This window comes from Leucoraja erinacea, chromosome 12 (assembly GCF_028641065.1).
Source record: "Leucoraja erinacea ecotype New England chromosome 12, Leri_hhj_1, whole genome shotgun sequence".
Taxonomy (NCBI): Eukaryota; Metazoa; Chordata; class Chondrichthyes; order Rajiformes; family Rajidae; genus Leucoraja; species Leucoraja erinaceus.
The window spans coordinates 54,975,908-54,996,293 of NC_073388.1; the positions used below are offsets into that span (position 1 = coordinate 54,975,908).

Genomic DNA, 20,386 nt, shown 5'->3' on the forward strand with positions numbered 1-20,386 from the left:
GAGTTTGCGCAGACGCTCGGTAATCTCCGTGATACAGCGGGGAGTGTGCGCAGACGCTCGGTTAATCTCCGTGATACAGCGGGGAGTGTGCGCAGACGCTCGTTAATCTCCGTGATACAGCGGGGAGTGTGCGCACACACTCGGTAATCTCCGTGATACAGCGGGGAGTTTGCGCAGACACTCGGTAATCTCCGTGATACAGCGGGGAGTGTGCGCAGACACTCGGTAATCTCCGTGATACAGCGGGGAGTGTGCGCGGCCGCTCGTTAATCTCCGTGATACAGCGGCGAGTTTGCGCTGCGCCTCGCGGGTGCGCGCGGGCCAGCGGCAGTTGGGGGAGAGAGTGAGTTGTTAGTTAGTGCGTCAGAGCTACTGAGCGACGGTTTTGGAGCGGCGGACATGGTGAAAATTGGATTCAACTCGCCCGTCGGCCAGAAAGACGCCAAAGGAGCCCTCCTGCTCCCCGAGCCGGTAAGCCGTGTCCACAGTGCGGCGGAGAAAGCTTCATGTAGCGAGCGCCCTGAGGATCGGGCCAAGTCCAACGCTACCGGCCCCGGCCTCGGCCTACAGCCCAGGCCCGGCCCCTGGTGGAGCCGCGTCTCCCGCAGCTGCCGGGGGCCAGTGGTGGGGCCGGTACCGGGACGGGCGGGCTACGGCCGGGGGGGGGGTCGGTACCGGGACGGGCGGGCTACGGCCAGTGGTGGGGTCGGTACCGGGACGGGCGGGCTACGGCCAGTGGTGGGGGGCGGTACCGGGGAGGGGGGGCTACGGCCAGGGGGGGCTACGGCCAGTGGTGGAGCCGGGGCGGGGGAGGGGGGGGGGCTACGGCCGGTGGTGGGGGTCGGTACCGGGAGGGGGGGAGGGGGGGGCTACGGCCAGTGGGGTCGTGGAGCGGGCGGGGCGGGGGGGCCCCTCTGTCCGTGTCCGCCGCTCTGCCGCAAGGGATTAGACGGCCGCCAGTCTCCTGGGAGCGGTTGTTTGTGTAAATGAAACGACTGGCTGGTTTACAGGAAGAGCTCACATCCCTGAATCCTCCCGTTGTTCTCTGTGTTTACTTGGTTAAATACTAACAATGGGTTTAAAGCCCTGGTCGTCCATCTGCAGATTAACATACCCTTTCATGACCAAAACTGTACTGCCCACTGCTGAAATAATTGAATATTGTAGCATAAATCAAAAGGTAGTGTTTGTTTCCATAAAATTTCGTCTATTTACACTATCCTGCTAAAGTTTGGTATATATCATCAACAATACAGAATTTTCAGAATGTTAGATGTGCAACTGCCTAGCATTGGGGGAAAGTCCCATTTTCTGTCTAATTTTGTGGTTTGTACGATAAATGCCTGAATTTGGTCTGAACTGGGAGCGATATTGGAATTAATCGCCGATATATGTCGTCCGACAGGAGGGAGAACTAGTGGAGGGATTTGTATATGACTGCCAACCAAATTGACGCAGTGGCGCCCTGTCCAAATATGATTGCCCCATGGTATCAAGTCACTGAAAGTGAAACTTATCAAAAATGTGTTTATTTTGCTTTTTGTGTTTATTTAAACCAACCCCACCCCTCCCCCCCCCACACTTGAATTTCATAAGAGCAATTTTATTATTTTTCTTAATGTTAGGGTAGCAAATTCCATAACCTGAACCAAGGGATGGGGGTACACAAAAATGCTGGAGAAACTCAGCGGGTGCAGCAGCATCTATGGAGCGAAGGAAATAGGTGACGTTTCAGGCCAAAATTCTTCTTCAGACTGATGGGGGATGGGGGGGGAGAAGGAACGAAAAGGGGAGGAGGAGGAGCCCGAGGGCGGGGGGGAATGGGAGGAGACAGCTCGAGGGTTAAGGAAGGGGAGGAGACAGCAAGGGCTAGCAAAATTGGGAGAATTCAATGTTCTTGCCCTCCGGACGCAAGCTACCCAGGCGGAATATCAGGTGCTGTTCCTCCAATTTCTGGTGGGATGGGGGAATGGTTTGCCTGTATAATCAAAGATTTTCAAATATTATCTCATCAATAAACTGACCTGTCAACCAGAGGAATGTTTCCCAATTTTTTTTAAGGGGCAAAGGGTAAACAAAGGGGTAAACTAATGCCTGAGTAATGTTTTTTTTTCTGGACACTATTTCTGCATTCTAAAGAAGGCCTTGGTTACTGATTTATGTTTTTGTAATTAAAATTTCCCAGTTATGGTTAGAATTGAATATTTCTTTCTGAATGTGGACACAAAATGCCGGAGTAACTCAGCTGGACAGGCAGCATCTCAGTCTGAAGAAAGGTCTCAACCTGAAACGTCACCCGTTCCTTCTCTAGAGATGCTGCCTATCCCGCTGAGTTACTCCATTTTGTGTCTACCTTTAATTTAAACCAGCATCTGCAGTTCTTTGTTACACATTTCTTGCTGAATTATGTTTTGTCCGATGGTTCAGTCCAATATCAGCCAATAAGCTGCCATATTGTAGCTGGTACTCCTGATGAAATCAAATCCAGTGTTCTTTGATTTGAGATGGCATCTTGATTCATGGACATTAGCTAGCAATTTCTAATGTTTCTCTCGTTATTCTGTTTATCTCTTGCAAATAGAGTAAATGAAGGGGGGAAGTAAGTTATTGCAATAGTGCAGTCTTCAGATCCTGAAATAATACTTGGGTATCATGCTTAATGTTTAATCATACCAGCGCTATTGACCTCCTTAAAGCGTTGGGAAACTTTGTCGCAATGCACGAAGGAGATTGGAACAAATGAAAGATTGTCACACCCAAACCCAAACTCCATGTGTGAACTTTTCAAATCTACAAAAAGACTCTTACGCCAAAGTCCTGGCAGTACAGTCTTAATGTAAAATTTGCCCATTTAATTTAATAACCAGGAACTGCAGATGCTGGTCTAAAGAAGGGTCCTGACTGGAAATGTCACCTTTCCACTCACCCAAAGTGACCCACTGATTTACTCCCAACATTTTGTGTCTATCTTTGCCAATTTAATTGCTTGTGCCATACGGATGCTGGCTTGCTGAATAAACTTATGAGAATGTCTGGGAGTTTAAAACCCAGGCTGCGCTGATATTAATCTTTGCTATCAGGCTGAGTAATAGCCAAAGATATTGTGGATTGTCTACATCATCAAACTGAAAATCATCCACTATTGCAATATCCTGTTTTGAAGCCTTGAGTTATGACATTTCAAAATATGCACTTTCCGTGAAGTGGTTGTAAGCTGTCCATACTGTCGTTTATTGTGCACTAGACCTAAGCAGCATCAGCAACAAAATGATAGTTTCATCTAATGTTGCTGCTTTGATAAAATAAATACTGAATTATGAATAATTTTTAATTTCAAATTTTGATTTGTTGAAAATGTACTGATCATGTGCAGTTTAGAAGCAATAAAACAAGTTGTTTCTTTCGCCTTGCATACTACTTATGTGGAATCTTTTTATTGCTAACATTACTAGATCTCATCAAACTTTCACGTCAGTACAATTGCAGAAGAAAAATTAAAAACTCAAAACCTTGCTCACTTTACCTTTCACGCTGCAAAGAAATAATGGATTTCTGCACCATTGAATGCTGAAGGGTTTTTTTTATTTTAAAAAAATGTTACTTGATTATACATCACAATCACTGGTAGATAATAACATGAATGCTGTGTCAAAATAACATTGTACCCATAATGTGCAAAATATTTGACTGCTAAGGAATTGTCCATTTCTCTTTTAAAAACACACATTGATTTGACCTGTACGTATCAGGAAAATTTGTCCTTTGTGCGGCATAGGGATTTTTGTTCAACAAATATATGGAATTGAGTTATTGAAGCTGATCACACGATGTGCAAGTTAGGCTTCAATGTACCTGTCGTGAAATGGCTCATGCAGTGTTAAATTGCAGACTGATCTGATATTTACAGCAGAAGTAGAACTAGCTAAACACCGGTAGTAAGGAATCTGAAAAGAATACCTTAAAGGGCCTGTTCCACTTTCACGACCTAATTCACGACCTTAAACGACCTAAAAATTAAAACCTACGACATCCTACAATCTTCCACGACTGTGTACGACCTTTCTCGACTATGTCAACGACCTCCTACGACTATTTTGAAGACTTTCTTCGACTATGTTGAAGACTGGCTTCGACCATGTACGTTTTACTGCTGTTTACAGTAGCCCTTTTGCTTCAGCAGCCTTTTAAGAAAGGGGGAAGAGCAAGGGTGAAGAGGAAGCACAAGAAGAGGTCTCAATGGGTGAATAGAGATGATATGATGAACTGTCCCAGTACACCAGATGACTGGAAGAGATGGAACTTAAAGCACACATGTGGGGCAGTGGATGGCAAGTATGCCATTCTTGTACCCCTCATTTTCCTTTTCATACAGGATGGCATTCTGCTGGAACCATTCCTCAAGGTCCCACTCCTGCTGCCTGGTGAAGGTGTAGGACATAACCTTTGTCCAGCCCTCCCTCACCACCAATGGGGCATCTGCCTCTGATGCTGTGTCAGACACAGGAGAAATGGCTGCTTTGCTGCCTTCAAATGAGGCAGTGAAGGATGGGGTGGTAGTGGGGACATATACTACCACCCTGGTCTCCTCCAGGGATCTCTCATGCAGGTCTACCTCCTCCTGCACTATCACCTCCTGTGGCATCACCTCCTGCCACTCTTCCTCTTGGGTGGGCAACACCTGCATGCATTTTTTTTTTAGGGTTGTGCCCTCCCCTGCGCTGCTGCCTTTTTGTTGCCATCTCTAAAACACAAGTCTCCTCTCCAAAAAACTCTCCAGCTATGAATGAACATGCCTTGGAGTGACAGAGGTCACGTGCTGCTGTTTAAATTACCTTTTTTCCCTTCTGACCTTTTTTTCACCCCGGAGCTATTACCTTCGAATGCCTCCGACCACCTACGACTACCTCTGACTAGCATCATGACCTACTATGACCTACCTACGAGTAAAATGTATCGATTTTTTTCCATGCCAACCTTTTTTTACTCAGACATTTTTTACCTGGCTAGAAAAAAACACTGCGAACTACTTGATGGCATGAGTACCCACGACTTGCATCACGACCTACCTACGACCTTGTGGTGACCATGCCGCGAGTATGAGTCGAGGGCAAACTCGGCAGAGGTCATGAAAGTGGGATAGACCCTTAAGGCTGACCATTTTAAAAATTGTCAAGCACAAACCTTTGGACTGCAGTTTATAAAGGAATTTTGGCATGAAAAAAAAAATTGATCTCCATTTTTAAAACAAACCTTTATTTTAGAAAATCTTTTAATAAAATATGTGCAAAGAATATTATCTAAACTCCATTAGGAATAATAATTGGAGGATGATTTGCTTAAATGTAGCTCTCAGGGCTAAAGGAATCAAGGAATATGGGGGAAAAAACAGGAACGGGGTACTAATTTTAGATGATCATACTGAAGGGTGGTGCTGGCTCGAAGGGCCGAATGGCCTACTACTGCACCCATTTTTGCTATGTTTCTATGCTAAGGTTTTAGAATGGCATTAAATGTTTTTTTAATTTGTATTTTGTGTAGGATCCAGAATCCGCTGCAGCAAGTGGGGGTGATAACGCCACAGGAAGATGTTTGTTTACGCTTCTTGGACTGGCCTTCATACTATCTGGCTTAATAATTGGAGGAGCTTGCCTGTATCGATTCATTGTTCCAAAGGTATCTTATGAAAGCACTTGCATTTTGAAACGTGTAATAAATGATACATTATGCATTTTTAAGTTAGTTCCTTCACTCAGCAAATGAAAAATTGCTAACATTTTCATTAATTTCTTAACATTGCATCTTTGTATCAAAGGTTTTACCATGATCATCCTAATTGTTGGCAATGATTAATTAAATACCTTTGGAGAGTCCTCAGGCACGCACACCTGAGGTGGAATATATTATGGACTTGCCATGATTTAATAGTCTTAGCCTAATTTAAAAATTATGGTGTATTTGGCAGATTCGTCTACTTTGGTAGCTGTTACAAGCCTTGCAACATAGTTCATAGCCTCTGCATAGACGCTATCCCCCACTTTCAATGCCAACCGGCGTTCCAGATGACAGGTTCGCTTGCATGTCCTCTAACCTCATCCTCTGCATCTGGTGTTCTAGATGTGGCCCCCTGTACATCAGCACAGCCAAGCGTAGACTCATTAGCCATTTCGCCAAACACACGCTCCTTCCTTTAGCGCCTACTGGAACTCCCAGTCGCAAACTATTTTAAGTCCTTTTCCCATTCCCATACTGACCTATCTGTACTGGGCAGCCTCCATTTCCAGAGTGAGCACACACAAACTGGTGAAACAGCACCTCATATTCTGCTTATGTTTGGGAGGAACTGCAGATGCTGGAAAATCGAAGGTAGACAAAACTGCTGGAGAAACTCAACGGGTGAGGCAGCATCTATGGAGCAAACGAAATAGGCGATGTTTCGAGTCAAGACCCTTCTTCAGGTCTGAAGACAGGTCTCGACCCAAAACGTCACCTATTTCTTTCGCTCCATAGATGCTGCCTCACCCACTGAGTTTCTCCAGCATTTTTGTCTACCTCATATTCTGCTTAGGTAGCTTATAATTTTGCTTAGGTAGCTAACAACTCGACGGTATGAATTCATCAATTGGTAACCTCTTAGGTTACCAATTTTATGTAACCCATGCCCCACGCACCACCTTGACTTGCACTTGTTTCTCCTGCCCTGTAGAAATTCACCATGTTCCCTGGAATGAAGTTATAAGGAAACATTAGATGGGCTGGGTTTAATTGTTACTAAAAGGTAGGAACTGAGAGGGGACATTTTATAAATTTACAAAATTAAAGTGCACAGATGGGATAGATAGGCAGAATCTTTTTCTCGGAGCGTGGGAGTTTATACCTAGAGAGGACATGTTTAAATAGAAAAGAGAAATTTAATGGTGATGTGAGGTTTTCCACACAGCCAATGGAACTAGCTTTGATAAACTTCTAGTTGGTATTGATGTGTTTGGCTAAAGGGTTTGCTTCTGTGCTTACGACTGACTTTAAGATGGTGGTGATTAACTAGAATTAACTAGAAATTCACATTCTGATGTTTAAAAGGATATTGGACAGATACAAAATGTGTACAGGTATAATGGCCTAATGTGGGTTTATGGGATTAGTGAAGAAGGGCCTCGTGGACAAGGAGAGCTGTAAAGGCCCGTTTTTGTGCTGTTCGTTTCTGTGTTCGGTTCAGTCATTGATCAGTTGAATTGTGGGAGCAATAGAAGCAGTATGATAGCATTAATCCTGGAATTATGCCACTTACAGAGGATCATAAGAGTTTGCCACAAATTATTTGTGTAAGATTGATGTTATAATCAAACCTGTACATAATTTAAAACTCAGAATATTATCTTGGAAATTTGAAATAAAATTATACTGTCTTTTAAATGTGGAATTTAAAATTGTGCTTTTCCACTAGAACAAAGTATTTCATGGTGAAATGCGATACGTGGATTCTAATATCCCGCCACATGCTCCAGAGACAAAGGCTCCATACTTCCTGGCTTTGGAAGATGTACAGTTCTTGGGAGATAATAAAAATGTGGCTGTGATCAATGTCCCTGTTCCAGATTTTGAAGATTATGATCCAGCAGTCATCATTCATGATTTTGAGTTGGTAAGATTAGTTCTTACAATTATGTTTTAGATATGTTACAGTAATATGTTCATTCTTAACTCTGTAACTCTTTGTTTTGAAGTGCATTATGTTGTCGAAAGCATTAGCATTGCACTCTTATGATGAGCATGTTAGCATGTTATCTGTAAATTATATTTTTGGATCGAAAATAAGTTTTAGGAATGCATTAATTTATAATGCTAGATAACTAAGAATTGATCTATGGTAGAACCCTGCTAATCTGCAGAATGTAATGGCAATTTAAAGTTTGTGGACTTCCAAGGTTGCATTAACCTTGTTCAACTGTTATCATTGAAATCTTACACTTCAGATGATGCAAAATACATGGGTGGAGGAAGAATATAAGTTTCATAAGTCAGGTTTTCTGTGTTGCACTTTGAATATAATGGGAGAATATAAAACATTTATGGGTGTTAAATTTTCTATTCCATGGTAATCATTTGTGACTTTAGAATAAATAACTGAAATTTAGACAATGTTTTATTAACGTACATCTAAGCAGTGAATGAAAAACAAGTTTTGTCCAACTGAGGTTTTGGCTATTGATTTGAAAATTAGATTATTAGATACAAATAATTTAGCTTGTATGTGAACTAAAACTGCTCCAGGGTTGATGATGTCAGTGGTTTAAAAAGTCACAAAAAAAGCATTGTTTTAGTATCTTCTGTGAGGCCTATAAGGAAGTCAGAATGCAGAACCTGGAACTTACAGTTTTCAGACTCGTGTACCTTTTTCCCGATGATGGGTATGAAATGAAGGTGTGGCCATGGTGGTTTGGATCTCTGTTGATGACTGCCTTTTTAAGACAGCAACTCCTGCCGATCCCTTTGATGGTGGGGAGGTCAACACCCGTGATGGACTGGCATTCGCTACTTTTTGCAATCGTCTTTGTTCCTGGGCATTCGAGTTGCCAAATCAGGCCATGGTGTAAGCAGTCAATATGCTCTCTTCTGTACACCTATAGAGGTACAACAGAGTATTCATCGATATACCAAATCTCAATCTTCTAAGGAGTTCGAGGTGATGAAGAGGTTTCTTTATTATTGCATCAATATGCTGGGTCCAGGACAGATATTCAGAAATATGCATGCCCAGGAATGTGAACCCTTTGACACTCTCCACCACTGTCTCGTCGAAGAAGACAGATTTATGGATCCTCTGCCTTCCTCTACTAAAGTCAATTATCCGTTCCTTGGTTTTACAGATGCAAAAACATGTGAGATTTTCTTTGGGCAAATTACCATGGTGCAATTTTCTTTTTTCAATTATAATTGTGAGAATTAAAAGCATATTATTATATTTTTTAAGATTTTCAAAATGTGGGCATTCATTGCTTATTCCTATTCCAAATTACCATTGTGCAATTTTTTTTTCAATTGTAATTTTGAGAATTAAAAGCATATTATTATATTTTTAAGAATTTCAATATGTGGGCATTCATTGCTTATTCCTAACTGCACCTAGACAATGGCTTACTAGGCTTTTTCAAAGGATATTGTAAGTCAACTGCATTGTTTTTGATCTGGACTCCCATATGAGTTAGTCAGGATAAGGTTGGCAGATTTTCTCACATGAAGATAATTTTAGTGTGACCTCACTTTTTGTGGTCCTCATCCATATCGTCCAAACTTGTTAATAGGCTTAATGAGCATCATTATTATTTTTAATAAACTCCTGACAGGGATGGTGCTGACCTATTACTGAGATGGATCAGTGCATTGGAAAAGTTTGCATCTTACACTGATTTTTTTACAATTGTCCAATTATAATATCCATGACAAAAGACTAACTTCCAATTATTGACTAAATTGAAATTCCTCAGCTGTGATGGTGAGATTTGAACTTTCTGCGGTGTTGGTTCAGGCCCAGGAGCTTAACCCCCGGGCCATTGCTGTAACCATGAAATATTGGTTTTATGTACAGTTTTGATTAATTGATTGAGGGGTAAACATCCAAGTTAAACTGTTTAAAATTGTGTTTCTGGTTTCTTAAATTCTCTTGCTTTGTATTTTTAGCTTTTGACCGCATATCTCGATCTGAGTTTGGATAACTGCTACGTGATTGCTTTGAATACTTCTGTTGTAATGCCTCCACGCAATTTATTGGACTTGTTCATGAGACTCACAGTAAGTATCAGTAATGCATTATCGCCAGTCAAGAATAATACTTCTGAACTTCCAGTCATCCAGGTTGGTATTTTTTACTGGTAGTCTCATCTCTGCTCCCATGGAGTACCGGTAGTCTCATCTCTGCTCATAGTCATGCAGCATGGAAACAAGCTCTTCAGCCCAACAGGCCCCATCTACACCAGTCCCACCTGCTTGCATGTAGCCCATATCCTTCTAAACCTTACCTATCCATGTATATGTACAAATGTTGTTCACATGTTGTGGTAGTAGCAACTCTGGCAGCTTGCTCTATATAATTCACCACCCTCCTTGTGGAAAAGGTTGCCCTTCAGGTTCCTATTAAATCTTTCCTGTCTTCATGTAAACCCATGTCCACTTGATTCCCCTACTCTGGGTAAAAGACTTTGCATGTACCCAATCTATTCCCCACATGAACCTCTACATCTATAAGATAACCCCTTTTGCTTCTGCACTCCAAGGAATAAAATCCTAGCCTGCTCAACCTTTTCCTATAGCTCAGGCCCTCAATTCCTGGCAACATCCTCATAAATCTGCTCTGCACCCGTTCCAGCTTAACAACACCATTCCTTTTACACGTTGAAGAAGACAGAGCACAATGCGTCAAATGTGGCCTTGCCAACATCTTATATTCTTCAGTATTGTTGTCCACAAAAATTGGGTACAGTGAAATGATAAATATGATTGGAATTCCTTCAGCAATGTTGAAGTTGAAATTTAAATGAAAATCAAACAATAGGAGAATTGGAATTGACCCATGTCCTCATTTTTCATTTGGATAAATCTGATGCTGAAAGCATGTTCCTGATGGCTATATGTAAGGGACAAGTCAATCAAGACTTAAAGCCCTGTCCCACAGTACAAGTTCATTCCAAGAGCTCTCCCGAGTTTGCCCTGATTCGAACTCGGAGATTTACGGTAATGGCCACTCGTCGGTACTTGGGGCTCTCGTGGACATTTTTCAACATGTTGAAAAATCTTCACGAGCCTTCCCGTGCTTACCTGCCGTTAGCGAGTCTTCTCGAGTACCAGCCGTTAGCGTTACGAGCCGCAAAGAGACGCCCCCGAGCTCCGGCGTTCCTGCTACGTTCAATCTCCCTGCTTGCTACGAGTTTGATTTTTTTAAAACTCGGGAGAGCTCTTGGAATGAACTCGTACTGTGGGACAGGGCTATTGGGTGAGTAATTTTTTAAGGCTGCTAGACCTTTTTAATTGATTTATGGTAGAGAATTACAGTCAAATCAATCAATATATCAAGGGATTTTGTCTTTAGGATGAAGACACTCAATTTAGATGATATTGAATAGCAGAAAAGGCTCGAACAGTCAAATAGCCTACTTTTTTTCTGTTACAATAAGTATTTTATGGAGAAACAATTTGCTTGATTTGCCATTAGAGGTAAAAAGCCACCTTTGGTGCACAAATTGAAGTTACATCACATGTGATATGCCATTGTAAAAAGATTCAAACCAAATGCATTATGATGGCAGCATCCTATATTAGTAATTCCATGTCTGGATTCTTGTTGTCACTGACTCAAATATTATAAAAGGTCCATTAAACTGAGACAGATTTATATTTAACTTTTGTTATGCAGCCCTTTTTTTTTTTTTTTTTTAATTATCACAACTTTGGATGAATTTCAACATCAATATTAGTATTCAGGTCAAAAGCAGAAAAATACATTTAGTTTTAAAAAAATAAGACAATGTGCAGAAGTAACTAAGTGGGTCAGACAGCGGCTCTGGAGAACATAGGTGATGTTTTGTGTCAGGACCCTTAAGACTGAATATTGGGGGGGGGGGGGGGAAGAAAGCGTGAACAAAAGAGAGCAGGTCAAAGCCTGGGTGAGGAGGCTTTGATTGATGGTTGGACAAAGGAATGCAAGTGGAAGAGAGGTGAGGAGAGAGAAATAAGAGAGGTAGAGACACAAAAGCTGGGGTGCTTTTTAAAATTGCGGCAAATTGGAGAATCCAATGTTCGTACTGTTGGATTAGACAATAGGCCATAGGTGCAGGAGTGGGCCATTAGACATTAGGTGCAGGAGGAGGCCATTCGGCCCTTTAATTCAATGTGATCATGGCTGATCATCCCCAATCAGTAGCCCGTCCCTGCCTTCTCATATCTCCTGACTCCACTATCTTTAAGAGCCCTACTTGGCTCTCTCTTGAAAGTATCCAGAGAACCGGCCACTGAGGCAGAGAATTCCACAGAATCATTGTCCGCTACCCAAGTGAAATATATGGTGCTGTTCCTCCATTTTGCATGTGGCCTCACTCGGACAAGGCAGGAGGTCATGGACTGAAAAGTTAACATGGTTAGCAACCAGGAGATCCTCAAGGCCACGCATGCAATTGTTCAACAAAACAATTGCCCAGTCTATGCTTAGCCTCGCCAATGTACAGGAAACCACATTAGGAACACAGAATGCAGTAGATGAGGTTAGAAGAGGTGCATGTGGACCTCTGCTCATCTGGAACCTACAAACCTGCACGGAATGTGGGAGGAAACTGGAGCACCTGGAGAAAATTAGCACGATCGTAGGGAGAACAAACAAGCTAGGTTTATGGGTCAAATTTGGACAGGTGGGATTAGTGTAGGTGAGTATCTTGTTTGGTATAGGCAAATTGGGCCAAAGAGCCTGTTTCCATGCTGTATAACTGACTAATCAAGCCAGGGAATCCATTACACATCATCCGTCTTATCAACCCTGTATAAAGAAAAACTTTACAACTTGCAATGGAATTTCTTCTCATTTATAAATGCTTAATGTATATATTTTTCAATTAATATTTGTAAAGCAACCCCACTCGCCAGACTCGTGAAGTTTCACTATACTCTTTAGCAAGTTTTTTTAGATTAGGAGCAAACATGTTTATTAATGTATATTTATATATAATATTCCAAGTGCAGTCTTACCAAGGTCCTAGATAATTGCAGCATGATACCTTCTGGCTTCAAATCCTTTTGTAATAGGACAAAGTTAATATGCTATCTCCTTATCACATCTCAAGGATTTATGTTTTCTGGAAGTCATAATGCAGCTCCAGAGGACTTGGGTTAGGTCGCATTTGGAGTATTGCGTGCAGTTCTAGTCGCCCTATTACAGGAAAGATGTGGAGGCTTTGGGGAGGGTGCAGAGAAGTTTACCAGAAAGCTACCTGGATTAGAGGGTTTCATGTACAAGGAGAGGTTGGATATATTGGATTGTTTCGGCTGCAACTGGCCTTTGTGAACAACTGCAGCTGGGACTGTAAAATCGAGTTTCTTGCATATGGACAGTGGGCTGTTCTGTACATTCTGCACTAACTGGGGGATATAGTGATAATCTTGTTGATCTGTATTTAAAAAAAAATGTATTTCACTGCACACGTGATAATAAAGAAACCATTGGGCGGCGCAGTTGTAATGCCATAGAGTTGCTGCCTTACAGTGCCAGAGACCCAAGTTCGATCATGACTAAGGGTGCTTGTCTGTATGGAGATTGTATGTTCTCCCTGTGAACTGCGTGGGTTTTCTCCGGGATCTCCGGTTTCCTTACACACTCCAAAGATATACAGGTTTGTAGGCTAATTAGTTTGATATAATTGTAAATTGCCCCTGGTGTGTATAGCATAGCTAGTGTGCGGGGATCGCTGGTTGGCGTGGACTTAAGGGCCTGTTTCTGCACCATCTCTCTAAACTAAACATTCTCTGGAGTGTCAGAAGTTGAGGGGAGACTTAACTAAAAAAAATTATGAGCGGCATAGATAGGTTAGTCAGAACCTTTTTCCCACGGCGGACGCTAGAGGGTGTATCTATAATGTGAGAGATGGAAAGTTTAATGGAGATATGCAGGGCAAGTAATGAGTGTTCAAAACAAAAAACCTGCCCTGCACAAAATAAAAATATGTATACACATAGTGGGGGCCAGGAACACATTGCTAAGGATGGTGGTGGAGATGGATACGATAGTGGTGTTTACGAGCCTTTTAGATAGGCACATGGAAGTGCAGGGAGTAGAGGGATATGGTTCATGTACACCGCGGGGGCACTCGCTGGCAGCTTTGCAAAAACACTGTGGGCCAAGTGGTCCGTTCCTGGGCAATTGGTTGTACTGAATTTTTGCATTTCTACTGAAGGAAATGGATCCTTCCCATAAACCCTTTCCGGACTTCTCACAATTACGTTAAGTTATTTTAAACTTATGTCTTAGTTTCCACTAACGAAACTTCAACTAAACGCTCACTCGTGAGAAATTCTGCAAACTTGACACCACTACTTTAAATTTTGTGACCAAAATGTGTTACGTAATTGAATTGGATATTTTAATGTTACAGTTGTACAGACGTAGATCAGTGCAGCAAGATACAGTCTTTTGGCCCATATTATCTGTGCTGATCATGATGCCAACTGTAAACAATGGGGTTTTTTGAGGATCCCTGAATTTGGTTGATGACCAGGAATTTAGTATAGAAAAAAGCTGAAAGCCTTTGTTTTCTTACTCCATTTGAGTTTTCTATTTATTTCTTTGATATTCTTGATTGGTAATTTTCGTTCACAAAATTGAGAATTTGATTATTAAGGCTTTGCTCCCTGAACATTGGTAATTAGTTTAGAGATACAGCACAGAAACAGACCTTTCAGCCGACCAGTGATCCCTGCATACTAACACTATTCTACACACACACACACACACACGCGCACACACACACACACACTATGGATAATTTTACCAAAGCCAATTAACCTACAAACCTGTACATCTTTGCAGAGCTGCCAAGTAGTACGGATTTTCCGGATTTTGTACGGAAATGCGATCAGAATACGGATATACGGATTTGCTTTGTAAAATACGAATTTTTAAAAAATCAGCCCGACTTCCTGTTTCATCTTGCTGCTTAAAAAATGCAAGGATATAAAAAGTCATACTATCTCTAAAGATTATAGCGGATTAAATCTATTAGTAATTTAAATTTCAAGATCTGGATGATTATTTTTGTAAGCTTTGATCTGCCTGTCCCGCTCCAGGTTTAAACAGCGCTGTCAGTTTAACGAGTGGGAATTTAAGCGAACAGTGCTATGGGTTCCAAAAATAGCGCTCCCAGCTGGAGCGCTTTACACATAGCGCTATGGGCTTTACACATAGCACTACGGGTCACAGACTGTGAGGAGAGGGAGTGGCAGGGAGGGAATAAGAGGGAGAAAAAAAGGAAGGAGAGGGATGAAGAGGAAGGGTGGGAGGGAAAGAGGAAGGAGGGGGAGAGGGAGGAAGCTTCCAAAATGGCTTCTACATCATCATCTGGTGCTAAAAGCAGGAAGCAGCCGTTCAAACAGCAGTATACAAAGAGATGGCAATGAATGCACTGTCAAATAAGGTGCGTAGAAGACATGTCAATTGGTAGCAAAGTTATTTATTCTTGTAGTCTTACATTGGTATCACCGCATATAAAATAACACTTTTCAGCAAAATAGCACCACATATAAATACTGATTTCCTCAGCAAAATACAGATTTTCAGGTACTAGAATACTGAAATGCTCTGACAAAACTTGGCAGCTCTGTCTTTGGAGTGTGCGAGGAAACAGGAGCACCCAGGGAAAACCCAAGCGGTTACGTGGAGCGGTAACAAACTCCGTACAGACAGCAAATATACTGCTGTGCCACGGTGCAAGACAGGAATTTGTGAATCATTTATTAAGTGAAAATCCTTTTTCAAGTATTTCAGAAATTATGGAAGAATTTAACTGGAATTTAAAGGTATTAAAATCGCTTTTCTCAATAGACTGGTTCCTACTTGCCTCAGACCTACCTTGTTCACGAAGACTTGATGGTAACTGAACGTATTGACAATGTTGATGAATTGGGTTACTTCATCTACCGGCTCTGTTCAGGGAAAAAGACCTACAGATTGCAGCGTAAAGAGATGCTGAAAGGTACTGTTCTTGAACTGTTAACATTTCTATTTTAGACGGCATGAAACAATTTGGATGAAACAATTTTAATCAAATCTAACTTATTCTTTACCATATACCTGTGTCCTTTGATTTTGGATGTCTGTTTTGAGGGAAAAGTTGTTTTTCACCTCATCCTATCCTGCACGAATCACACCCGCCCAATCTCCTTTACACCAAAGAAATGGATACAGTCTGTCCTCATGCCTAAAATGTTTCATCCCAGACAACATCCCAGTAACACTTATTTTAGCCTTCAGTGCATTCATATTCTTCCAGTGTGGTAGCAAGATATGCACATACTCTTTCTAGCTGTCATCTAATTAGGTGTTATAAAGATATACCATGATCTCCCTATCCCAGTGCCCTGGCGAGTGAAGACTAGTATTTCACATGCTGCTTTCACATCCTAACTACTGTCACCTCTGGGCATCTTTCGACTGGTACACCAAGGTTCCTTGGTTTGGCAATGCACCCCTGGGGACCTACCATTCATGGTATATATTCTACCTTTATTAGATCAATAAAATGCATCACACATGCCTTCAAGATTAATTTACATCTGCCATTGCTTTGCACAGTTGATCACCTAATAACTAAAATTATGTAAACATGGACCTTCAGCTTCCAATATGTTATGTCATCTGCAAACCTGCGAATCATAGCTCCAACATTCTACATCTTAGTCAGTTTTTTTGTTAGGGTTTTTCTATCTTCCTTTTGTCCATAGACAGCAGAACTTCATTTAAATTGAAGATAGACACAAAAAGCTGGAGTAACTTAACGGCAGCATCTCTGGAGAAAAGGAATGGGTGACGTTTCAGGTCAAGAAACTTCTTCAGACTGAGAGTCGGGGTGGGGGGAGGGGAAATGTGAGATATAGATGGTGATATAGAACAAATGAATGAAAGATATGTAAAGAAGTGACGATGTTAAAGGAAGCTGTGGGCTAGGTGAAAGCAATCTAGACAATGAAACTCAGCAGGGCAACAGTGAAGCTAGTGCAATGACTAGGGTGGGGGAGGGGCAGAGAGAGGGCGGGAATACAAGGGTTACTTGAAGTTAGAGATGTAAGCTGCCCAAGCGAAATATGAGGTGCTGTTCCTCCCATTTGCATTTGGCCTCACTCTGACAATGGAGGAGGCCCATGACAGAAAGGTTAGTGTGGGAATGGGAAGGGGAGTTAGTGTTTGGCAACTGGGAGATCACATAGGGTCAGGCGGACTGATCAAAGGTGTTTAGCGAAACGATTGCCCAGTCTATGTTTGGTTTCGTCGGTATATAAGAGTCCACACCTGGAACAAGTGTTCAGTATACAGTAGTTGAGGTTGCAAGAGGTGCCAGCGAACCTCTGCCTAACCTGAAGGACTGTCTGAATCCCTGGACAGAGTAGAGGGAGGAGGTACTGGGACAGGTGTTGCATCTCCTGTGGTTTCAGGGAAAGGTTCCTGGGAAAGGAATGATTTGGTTGGGAAGGGGAGTTAACTGGGGAGTTGAGGGAACGGTCTCTGTGGAAGGTGGAAAGGGGTGCAGATAGGAAGATGTGACTAGTGGTGAAGTCCCATTGGAGGTGGTGAAAATGTTGGAGGATTATGTTCTGATACGACGGCTGATGGGGTGAAAGGTAAGGATAAGGGTGACTCTGTCTCTGTTGCAACTGGGGGGGCGAGGAGAAAGTGTGGAGCTATGGGATACCGAAGAGACGCATGTCAAGGCCTCATCTATGATAGAGGATTGGAACCCCTGCTCCCTAAACAAAGGACATTTCGGATGTCCTGATATCGAACGAGTCGGATTGGGCGCAGATGTGGAGTAGACAGAGGAATTTGCAGTCGAGGAGAGACAGCAGGCAGGGTAGGAAATCGTGTAGTCTAGATCAGTGCTTCTTAAACTATTTAATGTCATTCACCCTTGAGTTTATCGCAAAATTTAATTCAACCTCGACTAAATATACTTATGTTTTTTGGTCATTGTCGTCTTATTCTCCCTTGTGTATAATTGTATATGTAATTTATTTTGTCACATGAGCAAAAAACATAAATTGACTAATTTCTTAAGTGTTTATTTTATTTAAATTTTTGAACATCCTAAAAATATGTAAAGATAATTAGGAGTGGGGAAAAAAAAGTTTAATTACCACTGGAGTTGGAAAATCATTCTATTAGAATGATAATAAGAAACCATTCCAACATGTAAACACTGGGCTTCAGCCCCATCCTACCCTTTCGTGCTTTGATTACTACAGTTTTGTCTTGGAAAACTAGCTAAAAAAACAATGGTATCCAACTAATATAACTTTCTATAACTCCCCTACAAAAACTCACAATACCACCAAATATCAACTTTGGTAGCTAAATTGGTACACAAAGTAAAGTTCCAGTTCAACAGTTGCCTATGGCGATCCTCCAGTGTTACCATTTTTTAATTTATGATCCTACTAGCTCGTCTGGTCTTCCCTAAAAGGTTATATTACAGTAAGTTTGGGAAATATCCTGCGTCTTTGAAATTAGAAGACCATAGGTAGGGAGAAAAAAATATATCACATTTTCAACTCCACTGCTTTTTAAAAACAATGAGAGCTTACTAACCACTTTAATGGCAATGGCTTTTTCAAGTATAGAAAACAAATCTGAATAATGTAAATCATTCACCCTTCATTCACCTCTCTAGTTTAATTCATCCCCAAAATAATTTCATTTGCCCTTGGGTGAATCATTCACCAGTTTAAGAAACACTGGTCTAGATTGTTGGAGTCAGTGGGTTATAATAGAAACTAGACCAAGTGCAGTTGGGTCTGCTCCCCCAACGAAGCCGTTCCTTACCCGTAGCCCCCAGGGGAGACGTGGTCCTCCAAGTCAAGCGGCTCAGGAATCAGCAGTGCGGCTGTTTATAAATGGCGTCTTTGGGCGCCAGCAGCCGTTATGGTCGCTGGCCAGCAGGAGGCGACAAAATGAGCGAGTGTACATAAACACGACAAAATTTAATGAGGAGTGGATACTTGGAATGAAAAGTTAAATTTCTACCGAAATGAAAAAAATCAGGGCGTTTCTAGGTCGGGTGTTGGCGTAGCAACGAATCAAAGGCTGGCATCCACAAGTCAGGCAGAAACACACAGCCAGCCGGCAGGCACACAGTTTTATATATATCTAGAAGATCGATAGATAGATAGAAAGTCTCGGTGACTGTTATGAAAGGAAGTCCCCTTGTTTATTTACTCACCTGAACGTTTGGCTCGGTAAAACTATCGGTGAGAATTTCACTATGGGTGAGGGGGAAACTAGTTTTGGCTATTGGTATGAACTTAGTAAAATAATGTACACTTAAGCTTCCCGTACTGACCAAATGTATCTTTTTCATTCAAAGGAATCCAGAAACGCTCAGCAGTAAACTGTCGCCGAATCAAGCATTTTGCAAATAACTTTGTCACTGATACTATGATCTGTGAACCATGAGAGATTAGTTTTTTCCCCAGCTGATTTTGGATGCTTCACTCGTGCAGTAGTCTTAACAATCTTTAAGTATGTGACAATCAAAAGCCTCTTTAGGTGTGCTTTCCAATTTGTATTTTAGCTTCACTAAAAGGCTTTTAAAATGCAGTTTTTGTTTGCACTGTCTATCAGTATCTGTCTACCAATTTTGCAAAAGCAGTTTATATTCCTAATGCATTTGGTCTTCTCTGAAGAATTAAAATAAAATATTTGTGTCGGGTAATGAAAAAGTAATGTTCTGTTTTCTGGCATTTCCCTTCCATAAAGTACTTTTAAAGATTGGTATGTGCCAGCGCAATGGGATTGGAATTTGTGCAACTACTGTATTGAGATTATCAATTTGTAGTGTAAATGTTTAAATTGTATCAAATGCCTTGTTTTTTGATTGTATCATGGAATAGTTTAATGTTTGCATATTGAATATCAGCTCACTTACAATGCAATTCTAAAATCGCTTTAACTGGTTTTGTCAGCTTTTTAACTTACAAACTTAAGTTCTGAACAAATGTTTATATAACTCCACCCATTGATTATATCTGGTTGTAAAGTGGAAATACTTGGAACAATTACAGAAGTGGACACCATTTTTTATAGTTTATGAAGCAGATTTATTGAACCTGGGACTATCTCATGGTATAGATATTTAAATTACTAACCCTGTGGAGAATTTAATGAAAGTAAACATTAAACGTCTGTTAAAATATTGCAGCCTGATTTTTTTTTTCCACTGCTTAATATTAGCCATACAAGTTGGTTTTAATGATATGAGATTGTGTAATATTATGTGCACTGAAACGCGCTTCTCCAAACTAACAGCTAAAACCCCTTTCTCACGGGGCGACTTGATGCAAGAGTTAACCAGAGTTGAACATAGTGGGAACCTCTTGCGATAACCGTACGGCATTCGTGGACCACCGTGGCGCTAACGGCAGGTACTCGTGTAACTTGGTGACTCGGGAGAAAATTCAAACAAGCTTGAATTTCTCCAAGTGTGACTTGTACACTTGTGGTTGAACATTGCAACATTATATGCACGTAGTGGCCAGTGCAATATCCGTACTGACTCTTGCGTGTACCGTGGGAACTCCTGCGAACGGTGAACCCGGAAGCTGGACAGGGAGGGCAGAAGGTGAGTAAAAATTGTCTTCTGTGGGATTG

At 41.6% G+C, this 20,386-nt stretch overlaps 1 protein-coding gene across 1 annotated transcript; it reads left to right on the top strand.

Annotated features, from left to right (window-relative positions):
- Nucleotides 1-296: 296 nt before the first annotated feature.
- On the top strand, nucleotides 297-19,931 carry LOC129702385 (integral membrane protein 2A-like). Its single transcript, XM_055644158.1, has 6 exons — nucleotides 297-471; nucleotides 5,539-5,673; nucleotides 7,442-7,639; nucleotides 9,676-9,786; nucleotides 15,572-15,722; nucleotides 19,104-19,931. Exons 1-6 carry the CDS (start codon nucleotides 400-402, stop codon nucleotides 19,190-19,192), a joined length of 756 nt encoding a protein of 251 aa, XP_055500133.1. The 5' UTR covers nucleotides 297-399; the 3' UTR covers nucleotides 19,193-19,931.
- Nucleotides 19,932-20,386: the final 455 nt, after the last annotated feature.

Bases quoted from the DNA above. Each gene is read 5' to 3' on its own strand.
- LOC129702385 (XM_055644158.1), top strand. From the start codon at position 400: ATGGTGAAAATTGGATTCAACTCGCCCGTCGGCCAGAAAGACGCCAAA. The intron at 7,640-9,675 runs GTAAGATTAGTT...TTGTATTTTTAG, and splicing joins TCATTCATGATTTTGAGTTG to CTTTTGACCGCATATCTCGA. The intron at 9,787-15,571 runs GTAAGTATCAGT...TTTTCTCAATAG, and splicing joins ACTTGTTCATGAGACTCACA to ACTGGTTCCTACTTGCCTCA.